This window comes from Peromyscus californicus, unplaced genomic scaffold (assembly GCF_007827085.1).
Source record: "Peromyscus californicus insignis strain IS unplaced genomic scaffold, ASM782708v3 Scaffold_3__1_contigs__length_106647218, whole genome shotgun sequence".
Lineage (NCBI taxonomy): Eukaryota > Metazoa > Chordata > Mammalia > Rodentia > Cricetidae > Peromyscus > Peromyscus californicus.
In genome coordinates this window covers 14,663,715-14,677,462 of record NW_026294551.1, presented here as the reverse complement: position 1 = coordinate 14,677,462, position 13,748 = coordinate 14,663,715, and the positions used below count along the sequence as shown (strand labels likewise).

Below are 13,748 nucleotides of genomic sequence, written 5' to 3'. Positions count from 1 at the left end.
GATTTAGGTGTGCTTTAGGGTCCCATGGTGGGGCAGGTTGTCAGGGAGGCTGGCAGAGCAGGCAGATCTAGGAAAGCTGGAGACAGATTCAAGGCCCAAGTCCTGTCCAGGACCAGGGCAAGGAAAACTCTGCAGGGTCCAATATCCCCAGAGTTCAGTGCAGAACCTGGTGGCTATGGTCTGGGTGTTCTGTGGCCATCCTTTAGAGGTCTAAGAGTCTGTGCAACTGCCCTCTCTCTGTCCCCACATCTGTCCTCACTCTGTAAAGGCAGCAGAACTCTGGCCATCGGATTCCATAACTGTGCACAGTCCTGGGCTGGTGACTCGATCATTTTCCTTACTATGCAAGGCCAGCTTCACTGGCCTCCTGCCTCCCAGAGAAAGGGAGGGAGGGCCACGCTCAGGATCGGGGACACAGCTCAGGACACTGGCCTGCTTTTCTGGACTCACCACTTTGGGCTTGAATGGTGGCTGGATCTCCCGGTTCTCCAGTTTTTCCCAGTCGATTCTCCTGAAGAAGGCATGCTCTCTGACATCCCTCTCTCCCTCGGGCCCGCAGCCAAGCCGCTTGGCAGGGTGTTTGGTCATAAGCTAGAGAGAAAGAGACAAAATGACGGTTTGATGACAGCAGCCTCCTGGAGCAGCACCTTCTTTGTCCAGCTCCGCCTCTGGGCATAGGTAGTGGTGCTGCCCGAGAACACACTAGAAGTTCACCAAGAAACACACATGTGCTCTGACAAGTGTGGCCTTTGTATGGTGATTTTCACAGTAAGGGAGCAGTTGGAGACACTGGCCACATGGAATAAAAATTCAAACAGGCATCTGTATGTATCATGTGCTTTGAAGCTGGCATTCTGTATGTAGACGGGGAAGCAGGGACTGGGGCTACGGCTCAGTGGTAGGGAGCTCCCTTTACAGGGTGTAAAGCTCTAGGTCCAATCCTTACCACTGCCAATGGGAAAGGAAGGAGGGAAGGTGAGGGGGAGGGAGGGAAGAGGAAGAGAAGTTCCTCTTATTTATATGCACATCTGATAAAAAGGCATGAGGTCACTAAAAATCACGTGTGCTGAAAGTGCTTCAGGCCAGCATCCTGCGGGATGCTACAGCAAGCATCACACTACTCCTTATGGCCGGGACCGAACTATCAGGCACGTGGGTTAGGAAGACACATGTTGGAGCAAAGGCAGCAAGTGGCTCATCTCAAGGTATCTGACGCAGGACACAGAGGGAGGTGCCAGCTCTGGGCTCTTCCACGGCAAGAGGCTCCTCAGCTGCCACGGGCACCTTGGCCTTGACCTTCAAACATACTAAATAGGAAACACTGGGTATGGGGCACTCTCTTTTGATAAGTTTAAAACAGACTTTTGTGATTCAAAACTTGACCACTAAAAAAAATAATTAAGTCACTGCCACCAGTTAAATTCTTAGCATTTCCCTGAAAGAAGAGAGTTGGCCAAGGACCCTGAAGGTTCAAAATGGTTTTGTCTATAACAGCCTCCAGCCAAGACAGAAACAGTTCTGAGTGGAATGCAGGGAAAGACTGTCCGGTGTCCACACAGCAAAAATCACGCTGTGGCAACGGGGGAGGGAAATATGCGGCAGCACACAGCGATTGGCCACATTTACTATTGCTGTGCTGCGCTAAAGAGCCAAGTCTGGGGCACCCGCTAAAGAAGCCCCTCAGTGCAAAGGCCGAGATAGGCAAGACTAGTCTGTGTAGTTAATACTACTTGGCTTGGGGTGGTGGGTCATGATAACTGTAAGGGGAAAGAGGAGGGGACATTTAGGGTTCTGTCCCTCTTAACCAGGGTACAGTTATGAGCATGCATCCATGTTGTGAAAGTGTATTGATCTGTCCATGGATGCTCTATGCCCATTTTTAATATGTCTATCTTAAGAGAGAGAAGGAACAGACTATGCTACAGATGTGGGAATTAGTTAGGAGAATTAATTAGGAGGCCAGATGTGAGAATTAGCACTCCCCAGGGGCCTGCAATGACTTATTTGTGTAACTGTGGGTATATGTATGCACGTGAACATGTGTGAAAGACAGAGGGTATATGAGTGTGTGCCTGTGTGTAGAGGCCGACCTCAGGTGTTGTTCTTCCATGGACCATGTGGATTGGACTTAGGCTGGCTGGCCAGTGAGCCTCAGGAGTCCATCTGCCTTTGCTTCAACAGTGTGTACCACCATGCCTGGCTGTCTTACATGTTCCGAGGACTGAACTCAGGTCTTCTTGGTGCTTACGGGGCAGGCACTTTACTGAGTGAGCTGCACCCCCTTGCGATGTTAACAAATGGACTGGGAACTCCTGGAGTCCGAGTCTATTCTGTACCCCTGTGCCCCGCATGTCACCAAATTTTGCAGCAGCGTGCATTTGTGATAATTCTAGTGTCTCTCTTAGAAGTCTGGAAAAGGAAGCCAGTCATGGTGGTGCATACCCGTAATCTCAGCACTTGGGAGGTTCAGGCAAGAGGATTCAAGTTCAAGGCCATCCTGGGCTACATAGGGAGTTTAGGATTAGGTGAGCTAAATAGCAAGACCCTATGTTTCAAAAACAACATCGGGTGTGGGAAGGGCATTTCCTCTGCCAGCTGTCTTGGTCGACTGCAGAGAGGAAACCCAGATGTACTCACTCCTTTGCAGATGGAGACAGCCTCCTTGGACAAGGATTTGGGGTAGGACACATTGTGCTCCATTATAGACTGAAACAGTTCGTCCTCATCTTCACCATCAAACGGAGGCTGTTCCAGACAAAGATGGGAAAACAGAAGGGGTAATGCATTACCACGGTGCTTGAAGATCTGTGAGAAGAAACGGACCGCCCTTCCCCACACACCGCAGGCGGCAAGGTTAGATCCGTGAACGTGGAGGCTGATTTGATTATCTTTAATTAGGCTGCTGGTTGTGTGTTTCCCATTTTTTAACTGTCCCTTTCATTATCTTGCCCTGAGCAACCCCAAATAATCTTTAGGGAAAATGTTTTGGAGTAATGCGTTTAGTGATTTGCAAATAAATTATAATTAATCCATTAATCTTGTAATTATGTGCTAAAAATCTAATTATGAACAAGTCAGGTTACAGATGGTTCCTGTTTAGAGGGTATATGTGAGGGGCACAGAAGATGCTTTCTGCCGTTATTTGGAGTGGAGGGAACATCAGAACAGGGGCAGAACTGGGGCCCTTCTGGCCTGACAGGACAGATAGCCTCTTGGTGGCAGTGACAGGAGCTGGCTTCTGGATATGTCCTTTGTCCCTTGTAGTATGCTAACAATCACCATCCTGAGATGTGGAGGACTGGTGGTATAACGTGGAACATCATGGCTTTGAGGTCACATGACTTTGGGCCAGAATTCTAGCTCTACTTCCCAGCTGGGTGCCCACAGTCAAATGACTTACCTGTTAGACACACCAGTTCCTATGATGGGGTTTCTGGCTAGTCCAGAGCCCAGTGGGTGGTATCTAGAAAGAGCTCAAGGAAGGGTACTTACAGCTGTTGTTGAGGTAGAGGAACCTCCTGGGATGGGGATGGGGTGTAAGAGATCCCAAGAACCTGTCCATGCCTAAGATGCTCTTCAAGCACTTTCTCATTACATCTTCAATACCGAGGGCTCTATCATCCTCACTCTGATGGGATGTACTGAGAAGGATTGGACTTCAGGGAAATTCCTCAACATCTTCTTTGGTACAACTAACCTTAAATTTAACATAAAGATTGTAGGGGCTTTGAAGGGGAACTGGGCATGGGGCCAGGGCAGGAGAGCCACATACTCTGAGGGAAAGAAACCAAGTCTATAGAGAGCCCTCCCTTAGGGCTGGGCATAGGGGAATGGAGGTTTGGGTGGCTGGTGCCACTTTATTTTCTTTCTCTTGTTCTCTAAATATAAATAAAGGGCCTCTTTTCTGGTTGTAAATGCGTGACTTTGAAAAGCATGTGTGATTTGGCGGCTGTGTGTAGGTGGGTGAGGAGAACTAAAATGAGTCTGGCTGTGAATCAGTCAGGGCAGGACAGGCAGAGCCTGCATGGTGTGGAGATGAAACACAACATCGGAGGGACCCACAAGGCAGGTCAGTGGGCGAGTGCAGCTGCAGATGGCCTGTGCTGGCCAAGAGCTACAGTGGTGCCTGGCCTGCTGTCCAAGGCACCACCTTCTTGGCCCTATAACAGGCATCCTCTCAATACCTCTTATTTGACACCCACACAGCAGCTCATCTTCCCTGGTGAGGGACCCAGAAGAGCAGCTGAGCTTTGGCCAAGGAGGTTTTCACAATTAAGATGAACATGCTAAGTTCTGAACGGGGCTGTGAGCTGCACCCTGCCATGAGCACAGTGAAGTCGGAATCTGAGGTGGGCATGGCATAGGTTCTGTTCCCAACTCATCAGGTGGTCTCTTCCCAACAAAGCCTTCGAGTTTTGAGTCCAGATAAGCTAGATTATTTGTAGGTCTTTGACTCATTATTGGAAACTATTATGGGACTAGGGAGATGGCTCAGGTGATAAAGTGTATGCCATGCAAACATGAGGACTTGAATTTGGACCCCAGAACACATGTTTAAAGAAGCAGAACATGGTGGTGCATGCCTGTAATTTCAGAACTGTGAGGCAGAGACAGGAGAATCCCTGGATAGGCTTGCTAGCCTAATCAGTGAGCTCCAGATTCCATGGGAGACCTGATCTCAAAAGATAAAGTAGAAAGCAACCAATAAAGACACCTGTGGTAACCTCTGGCCTCCATACATACACACATGCATATGCAACACTCACATACACATAGGCAGGTACACATATGTATGCACACATGCATACATAAAACGTACACATCACTATATAGACTTTAAGATAATGCCAGGAAAACACATGTCTGTCTCTCTGTCTGTCTGTCTGTATGTATGTGAATAAATATATAAATTCAAGCTACTGAGTCCACTTAGTGTTGCTGTGTGAGTATTTGGGGGGGGGCTGACCATTTGGGATTAGATGACTATATAGGGTGCTCATCTCTAGGGAAGACTAATTCCCCCTCTCTCAGCAGTTGTTAATCACCTATAACTTCATCTGGAGTGGTGTCCTATGTGACTTCCCCATGCCCAATGGCATGTTGACTGGTATTGTCATTGTTCAAAAGTAGTCATATTGTAGATATTTCATGGGTATAGTTTCCCTGTCATACCTACACACAAATATCCTTTTATTTTTTTCATGGATTCTCAGTGTTTCTCATATTATTTTCAAATAAGACACTTAATCTGAATTCTCTGTTTTTCTGACTGCTGCAAACACATTTTTCTTGGTAGCCAGCAGTGTTCCCATGCAGAGCCAGAGAGTCACCAACTTCTTCAGATGGATTCATGGGTCCTTGGGTGCATTCAGAATTGCTTCCAACACTGCATTCTAATAACTAGAATCGTAGAATACTAGTCGAAAGATCTCTGTGCATGCCTGCTCCTTTCTCCTCTGAATTATTTCTGAGGAACAACATCCCAGGTGTGGGATTATATGCCAAAGGATGTGAGCATGTTTGTGTTCTTGCTAGGACTCTTTAGCTCACCCCGGGGCCTCTTTATAGATAATTTCCTGCTCTCAGGCCTTGGTGCTGAAGGCAGGTCAGAGCAGACAGGTTATAATTACATCTATCTTCCTTTCTAATAAGACCAGCTACTACAATGTGGGCAAATCTGCCTCGTACCTGACCATTTCAGATTGCTTCTTTCCCCCACTGCCCCTACTCCTTCGGCTATTTTTAAATGTCTACAAATCTGGACGCAATGTTCTGAGCTCAGCTCCCCATTAACAAGTCTCAGGTTTGTGTAAAGAAAAATTTCTGAACGTGTTGTACCCCACATCCTACTCTGAGAGCTCTGAGCTTTAATCAGACAAATGAGGTGATGATTCCCACAGTACAGAATGGTTCATGAATCACTTCCTAACAGGCAGTGGGTAAGGGCCCTTCCATGTTGATTTGCAGATTGCTGAGGACCTGGGGACACACACACACACACACACACACACACACACACACACACACACACACACACACACACACACACACCATTTGGGCTGAAGGTCCAATTACTGAGATGAAGCACCCAGTGCTAATAAACTGTTCTGGAAAGAAAAGAACACTGAGAGGAGAGAGCCGGTCCCCTTATGACAAACACTGCGAACACTTGGAGTCGAAATGTGCTCATCAGAGGGCCACATGAGCACTATTAATGCCCTCCCCCAAGCAATTATGTTTGTCAAGCTGTCCAGAAACTGGATACAGACTCAGGCTATTCAGACTTAATGGGCCCACTTGGCTGCTGACAACTGATAAGCCAAAGGCGCATACAACTGCAACCAGCCACCTTGTCCTGCTCATCTTTAGCCTTCTATAGTTCAGGAAGACAAATTTAGTGCCTAACCCTTCAGACATGCTCATAATGGATCTTCCTTCTCAGTGCCTATATCTATCTACTCTTGTTGCTGAGTCCCTACCGCTGTGGGTTTGAGTGACACCCATGGCTGAGTCACAGACACACCAGGAATTCACTTTACTTTGCTAGGCTCTGATTGGAACTCTGTTTGCTATTTGTAGGCAGCCAGGTGAAGAAGCATGGAATGAAGGTTGTGGCCTGTGCCCAGCATGGCACTAGCATGTTGGAAACCTTGCAGGTGTCATTTTTGAGGACGATCACCCTTTTCAATCCAAAATTGAGACTTTGAGAGATGCATGCAAGGCAGGCTGAGTGGCTCTGAGAAGCACGGGGAATAGGCCAGAAGGTGCACAGAAGCTCCAGGTGTGGGAATGGGGCGTTCCTTGGAAGGCCTGGATACCCTCTCAGGGTGTGCATACAAGGCCTGTGATGGTTCATTTCATCAATTTGATGAGATTCAGAATCACTATGGAAACACGTGTCTAGACTTGGTTAACTGATGTGGGAAGACCTTCCCCAAATGTCGGTGTCAATAGCCCATGGGCTGAGGTCCAGGAAGGAACAGAGATGAGAAAGCCAGCGAAGCAGCAGTCATCACCTCTCTCTGCTTTCTGACTGGCTGCAATGTGACCAGCGGCCTCCAGCATCTACCATGATGACCTCTGAGCCCCCGAGCGCTGTGAGCCGAAACGAACAGTACCTTCCTGATCTGGCGAGTCTTTTGTCGCCACCACGGAGCCCAAGGAAGATTTAGTTCCCAGGCTCCTCACTAGAGAATGCAGCCTAGCAAGTCCTGGAGAAGAAGGCAGGCACTTTGGTGGGGAGGGGGAAGAGGGAGGAGAGATGGGAGGAAGGAGAGGAGACAGAGAGGACTTCGCTGCAGGCTGTTCTGAAACCCCAGTCTTCTGTCAGCCAATAAGGAGTCAAGGCACGGATGCTCTTGGAAAATGGGGTGAGTGCCCTTAGAAACCCAGCCCGTGTCTCTGCCCGGATGATTTTACTGGCTGGCACACGTAAATGTGACTTGTGATGAAGGCAGGGTATGTCTCTGGACTTGAGGGCTCAACACTCATGATCAGAGAGGGGCCTAGACTTTACTTTGTCTACCTGGTCAGCAAGGCTCCCAGGTGGCTGGGAATTCACAACCAAATTTTGTTGTCAAAATGTTCAAGAGGGGAAGCTGACTTCAAGCACAGGACCCATGCTTCCCTATTTGTGTGCCACAGAACAGTGAGTCTGCATAACCTGCTTTTCTGTGTTTATGCACTGAAGCATTCCACCCAAGAGGAAGGCTCAGATTCGAGGGGGGAGGGGACCTGAATAAACAAACAAACCACTCTTTCTAGGTCACTCAAATCTTAACAGACTGGGGAATACTGACCAAATGCGGGCAGGTGTTTGCATTTTTCCATAGTTAAAAAATTTTTAAGTGTCTCCTAGATATGAGATAATGACAGAGACATAAAGGACAGGCTTCCTGTCATGGAGTAAAAGTCTTGAGATGACAACTGTGTTCACATGGCCAGAAGATCTCCCCCTCTCTTACCATGCCCCAACCTCACTGGCAGTTTCCCTTTGGTTCTTACACAAGGCTACATGCTTTTTTCTCTTGGTGTATCACTAACACACATCTTCCTCATCTAACTAGTCTATTGTCTCTCTCCTTCTCTAAGCTGTGAGCTGCATGAAGGTGAGGACTTCCGTTTATTCTGTCCTCACTGTACATAGGAAGCATTCAGTGTGTAAATAAATTATGGCCGATGAATGGACCATCTCAGAATGGTGGGCATTTTCTCCCCAGAAATGTATGTCTCTGTGTTTAGCATGGGCATTTCTGTCCATTCTTGATTATTAAGATTCTTGGCTCTAAGGTCAAGGTCCCCAGGCCCAGCTCAGAGTTCTAGGAATTAAAATAAAAGCCAACAGCAGAATTGTTGTGGTGATCCGAAGAAGGCCCCCATAGGCTCATATGTTTGAATATTTGATTCTCAGCTGGTGGAACTTTCGGGAAGGAATGGGAGCTGTGGCCTTGAAGGAGCAGGTGTGACACCAGGGGTGGGCTTTTCCATTCCCAGTTAGCTCTCTTTGCCTCTTACTTGTAGGTAATGATCTCAGCTCTCAGCTACTGCTCCAGCACCATGCCTGCCTGTGGGCCGCCATGCTCCCCATGATGATGGTCATGAACTCTAAGCCCCAAATTAAACTCTTTCATAATTGCCTTGGTCATGATGTCTTATCACAGCAATAGAAAAGTGACTAAGGCAGGAATAAAGTCAGAGATCCTCAAGGCTTGACCAAACCACTCCCTCCAGCCAAGCTCTCAGACAGCGCTGCATCCCAGCCCACTCTGCGGACAGGGAGAGTCAAATGGCCTGTGCCACATGGGCAGGGGTGACCGCTGTCACTTAGGCCTCGTTCTAAAGTGTTCCCTGTGTCTGTTCCCCCACTTCATTCTCTCTTCATCACTGGCTGAAATGAGGTGTGTCAGTGGAGGGCTGAGAGACCCTCAACCACAGCAGAGAGGAAGGACAGGAGAAAGCTGTCCTCGGACTCACCTTCCTCATCTGCTACCTCTGCTGGGTGCAGAGGACCATATGGAGAGTGGGAGGCAGCCACTGAGATCTGGGGGCTGTTGATTAAAGCAGTCAGGATGGATTGCAGTGGCTGAGTTGTTGAAGACATTGCATGGGGAAGTGCCATGCGAGGCAACACACTTGTTTCTCAGGTAAGAGTCACATCTAAAGTGAAATCTAACTTGCCTTTTTAAAACAGGAAGTTTGGCCTTGCTGGACTTGGGTGAAAAGGATACTGCATTGCCAACAGTGAGAAAGGAGGGGATAGGAAGAGGCTACCAGCGAGTTTCACTGGCTTCTTCCTTTAATAATAAGTCATAATCAATGGCTGGGATGATTTTTGTTGATCAACTTATAGGGAACTACAAGCCAATGCCAGTTCTGAGATCCTGAAAAATTCACAGTGGCTACCGTGTCCACACTCCAGCATGGTGCCTACGTGTCCACACTCCAGCATGGTGCCTACGTGTCCACACTCCAGCATGGTGTCTACTGTGTCCACACTCCAGCATGGTGCCTACGTGTCCACACTCCAGCATGGTGTCTACTGTGTCCACACTCCAGCATGGTGCCTACGTGTCCACACTCCAGCATGGTGTCTACTGTGTCCACACTCCAGCATGGTGCCTACGTGTCCACACTCCAGCATGGTGTCTACTGTGTCCACACTCCAGCATGGTGCCTACGTGTCCACACTCCAGCATGGTGACTACTGTGTCCACACTCCAGCATGGTGCCTATGTGTCCACACTCTGACATGGTGCCTACGTGTCCACACTCCACCATGGTGTCTACATGTCCTCACTCCAGCATGGTGACTACTGTGTCCACACTCCAGCATGGTGCCTACGTGTCCATACTCCAGCATGGTGCCTACGTGTCCACACTCCAGCATGGTGACTACCGTGTCCACACTCCAGCATGGTGCCTATGTGTCCACACTCCAGCATGGCGCCTACGTGTCCACACTCCAGCATGGTGCCTATATGTCCACATTCCAGCATGGTGCCTACGTGTCCACACTCCAGCATGGTGTCTACTGTGTCCACACTCCAGCATGGTGCCTACGTGTCCACACTGACATGGTGCCTATGTGTCCACACTCCACCATGGTGTCTACCGTGTCCACACTCCAGCATGGCACCTACATGTCCACACTCCAGCATGGCGCCTACGTGTCCACACTCCAGCATGGCGCCTATGTGTCCACACTCCAGCATGGTGTCTACTGTGTCCACACTCCAGCATGGTGACTACTGTGTCCACACTCCAGCATGGTGTCTACCGTGTCCACACTCCAGCATGGTGTCTACCGTGTCCACACTCCAGCATGGTGTCTACCGTGTCCACACTCCAGCATGGTGACTACCGTGTCCACACTCCAGCATGGTGACTACCGTGTCCCCACTCCAGCATGGTGTCTACCGTGTCCACACTCCAGCATGGTGCCTACGTGTCCATACTCCAGCATGGTGGCTACGTGTCCACACTCCAGCATGGTGTCTACCATGTCCACACTCCAGCATGGTGACTACCATGTCCACACTCCAGCATGGTGCCTACGTGTCCACACTCCAGCATGGTGGCTACGTGTCCACACTCCAGCATGGTGGCTACCGTGTCCACACTCCAGCATGGTGACTACCGTGTCCACCCTCCAGCATGGTACCTACCTTGTCCACATTCTAGGCTGCTACTTTACATTTGGAGTTTCTATGATCAGGAGCACATCATCTACTCTTTGGAGTTTTTCTCCCTCTGTCCCTGGGTCAGGGATTTAGAGCCACATTTGCCACACTGTCCTGCCATCACTGCCTCTGTTGAGTGGAAGTCACACCCCACGCAACAGCAACAAACAAATGCAAATATGTAGTGAAACATTACCTGCCCGGCGAGCATCTCATACAGCAGCACACCGTACGCCCACCAGTCCACAGATTTTCCATACGGCTGATAAGCAATTATCTGTGTGAAAACAAACACATCAGTCACATGTCGCAGTAACTCAAAGAGCTCCTGTCAGGAGAGGTTAAGTCAAGCAGGTAGGCATGTAAATTCAGCTCTTGCAAATGAGGTGGTGGTAAATTCTGCTCGACACAGAGGGACAAGGAAAAGGACCCTTCAAAGGGGTACAATGAGAACTGCCATTCTAGGATACACCACCCAAATCTTGTTTCGGGATTCCTCTTGTGGATTCACTTGGAGATGTTACTGACTGTCTGAAGGTAGATCTACTTACCCTTGTGGTGAAAAATATTTAGACAGTGAGTTAGATTTAATGGTTAAAAAACATAAGAGGGAGCTGGAGAGATGGCTCAGGGATTATGAACACTTATTGCTCTTGCAGAGGACCCAGGTTTGGCTCCCAGAACCCACATCAGGTAGTTAGAATTGTCTGAAACTACAGTTCCAAGGGATCTGATGCCCTCTTCTGGCCTCTGCAGGCACCTGCATGTACATGGCGCACATACACTCAGGAGCACACACATATAAGATAAATAAATCCTAAAAGAATTACATCAAGAGAGGTCACATACTTTTGAATGACTACACAATGGTTAGTTTATGGATAGCATGGTGACGATCAGTAAGTTAATTTTTACTGATTTATCCCTGGTGGCTGTTAGTCTCAATAAGAATTAACTAATAAGAGAATTTATAAATAGGATCATGCCAACCTGCTAGCCTATAGTTAGTTAATTTATTCAACAGTAGAGCATGGGGACCTGGAGAGATGGCTCAGTGGTTAAGAACACTTGTTCCTCTTGCAGAGGATCCAGGCTCGATTCCCAGCACCCACAGGGTACCTCACAAATGTCTGCAATTCCAGTTCCAGGGTGTCCGACCTCCTTTTCTGTTCTCCATGGGCACCAGGCAAGTGAGTGGTACACAGACATACATGTGGGCAAAACATTCATAATACAACATTTTAAAAAAATAGTAGGCCATGAACATCTCTGCAAAAACCTTTGATTATTTCTGCAGGACAAATTCCTGTGAGTAGAATTGTTGGGTCAAAATAGTTCTTTTTGATTCAGAAGTAGAGCTTTGGACATACTGCCAGACTGCTTGCAGGGTACCACAATGCATCCCGATGGGCAGCAAAAGAGTTGAGTCTGTGTCCTTGAATTCTCACCAAAAGCACTCACTGTCATTGTTTCCCAGAGTGCCAATTTGATGACTGAAAGTGATATTTCAATAGTCTTTTTATTTCCATTTTATTCACATGGGAATTAGACACCTGTGCTTCTCTTTTTAGTAAACTGCCTGATTATCCTGATTGACAGGCCCATCCATTCATTCTTTTGGAGACTATGGGAAGTGCTAGGGATACACTGTAGAAAGGACAGTGTGTGTCCCCTCACACAGACTACAGGGACATTTTTATATTGATTAATGAAAGTTCTTTATACCTTAAGGATATGTATCCTCTGCTTTAATTTTTATAAATGCTCATCACAATTCATCAATGTCTTATGTTTTGTTTAGTATATCCTTTGATGGTTAAACATTTAAACTTTTAAATAGAACTGGGTAATGGATGGAGAGAGGACATGATATTTGACTTCCTGGTTGAGGCATTTACAGGCTCATTTGTGTCCTGGCACACTGTGATTCTGGATACTCATGGTCTGGATGTCTTAATGCAAGACAGAGAAGGGCTGCCTGATCTCTGCTGGCTAGTGGTGAGCAGACCTCCACAGTGGTAAGAGACCAAGACACCAGTGACTAGACTCAGTTACCCCACTACTAACAAATTGCTACCTCACCTTTTCTTCACCTTTTCTGTCTGGACCAAACAGCAATAAAAACCCTCTTTGGAGAGTGAAAGTCTACTTGCTGAACTACTACATGTGGAACACTTTATGTACATCTTCTCATGCTGCATGATGGAGAGACACAACAATTCTCATTTTATAGATGGGAAAACAGGCTCAGAAAGTTAACAGACTTGCCAAACCCACTTAATGATTAAGTGGTTTTTGAATGCTGGTTCCTATTTTTAAAAGAGAATTTTTTGGCTTTCAAATATATCTATGCTGGACTTGATAAAATATTATCAAAGGGTATTGAAGATCAGCCTAAAGGGGAATAATTTTAAATGGTTTAAAGTATGGTAGTATAATGATGTTTTAAAAGTAGTTGCATAAACTGCTATCCTCGGCATACAAAGCCAATTCCTATAATCTGTGTTACTCACTGTCCCGTGGAGCTGATGTTGAACCCAGAAAGTAGCTAGATAAATAAGGAATTTAGACTTTATTTCATTTCAGGGTCTTGCTACTTTGCAGTCTAGGCTGGCCTCCAACTCATAGCCTCTTAACTGCTGGGATATTAGCATGTGTCACCATGCAAGGCAACCGTTTAGTTCATATTCTATATGCCATGAATACCCGAGTAGGTCCATCAGTCAGACTCCTGTGTTCACATGGTGCTAAGTCATGTTCACATGGTCTAAGTCATGTCTGATTCTAGAAAGCTGCCGGAGGGTGTGGGAATTCAGTTTCTCTTCACACAGAACTACAGCTCCTAAAGGTCACAGTTACCTACAGAGTTTTTTTCTCCCTTCTCCCCATCACTCGGGCCCAGCTCACTCTATTTCTGAAGCATTAAACTCCCATGGCCCCTGCTGATAACACCCTCTCCCTTCTCCAAGGTCTACAAAAGCAGAATGTCAAATGCCAATGGCTTTTCTTTTACGCATTGCATTGTTGGCCCAGCTGAGTCACCTGCTCAGCCACCAGACCAGGATCACA

The 13,748-nt window shown here is 47.4% G+C and overlaps 1 protein-coding gene across 2 annotated transcripts in view; it reads right to left on the bottom strand.

Annotated features, from left to right (window-relative positions):
• The window catches only part of Prkca (protein kinase C alpha), a 410,921-nt gene that overhangs the window by 18,771 nt on the left and 378,402 nt on the right, over window positions 1-13,748 (bottom strand). For both annotated transcript variants that reach the window (XM_052759458.1, XM_052759459.1), the window contains 3 exons: window positions 10,876-10,956; window positions 2,638-2,745; window positions 451-591 (listed from right to left, as the gene is read on the bottom strand). In XM_052759458.1, coding sequence (XP_052615418.1) covers window positions 451-591; window positions 2,638-2,745; window positions 10,876-10,956 — 330 coding nt within the window. The remainder of the gene's footprint in view (window positions 1-450; window positions 592-2,637; window positions 2,746-10,875; window positions 10,957-13,748) is intronic.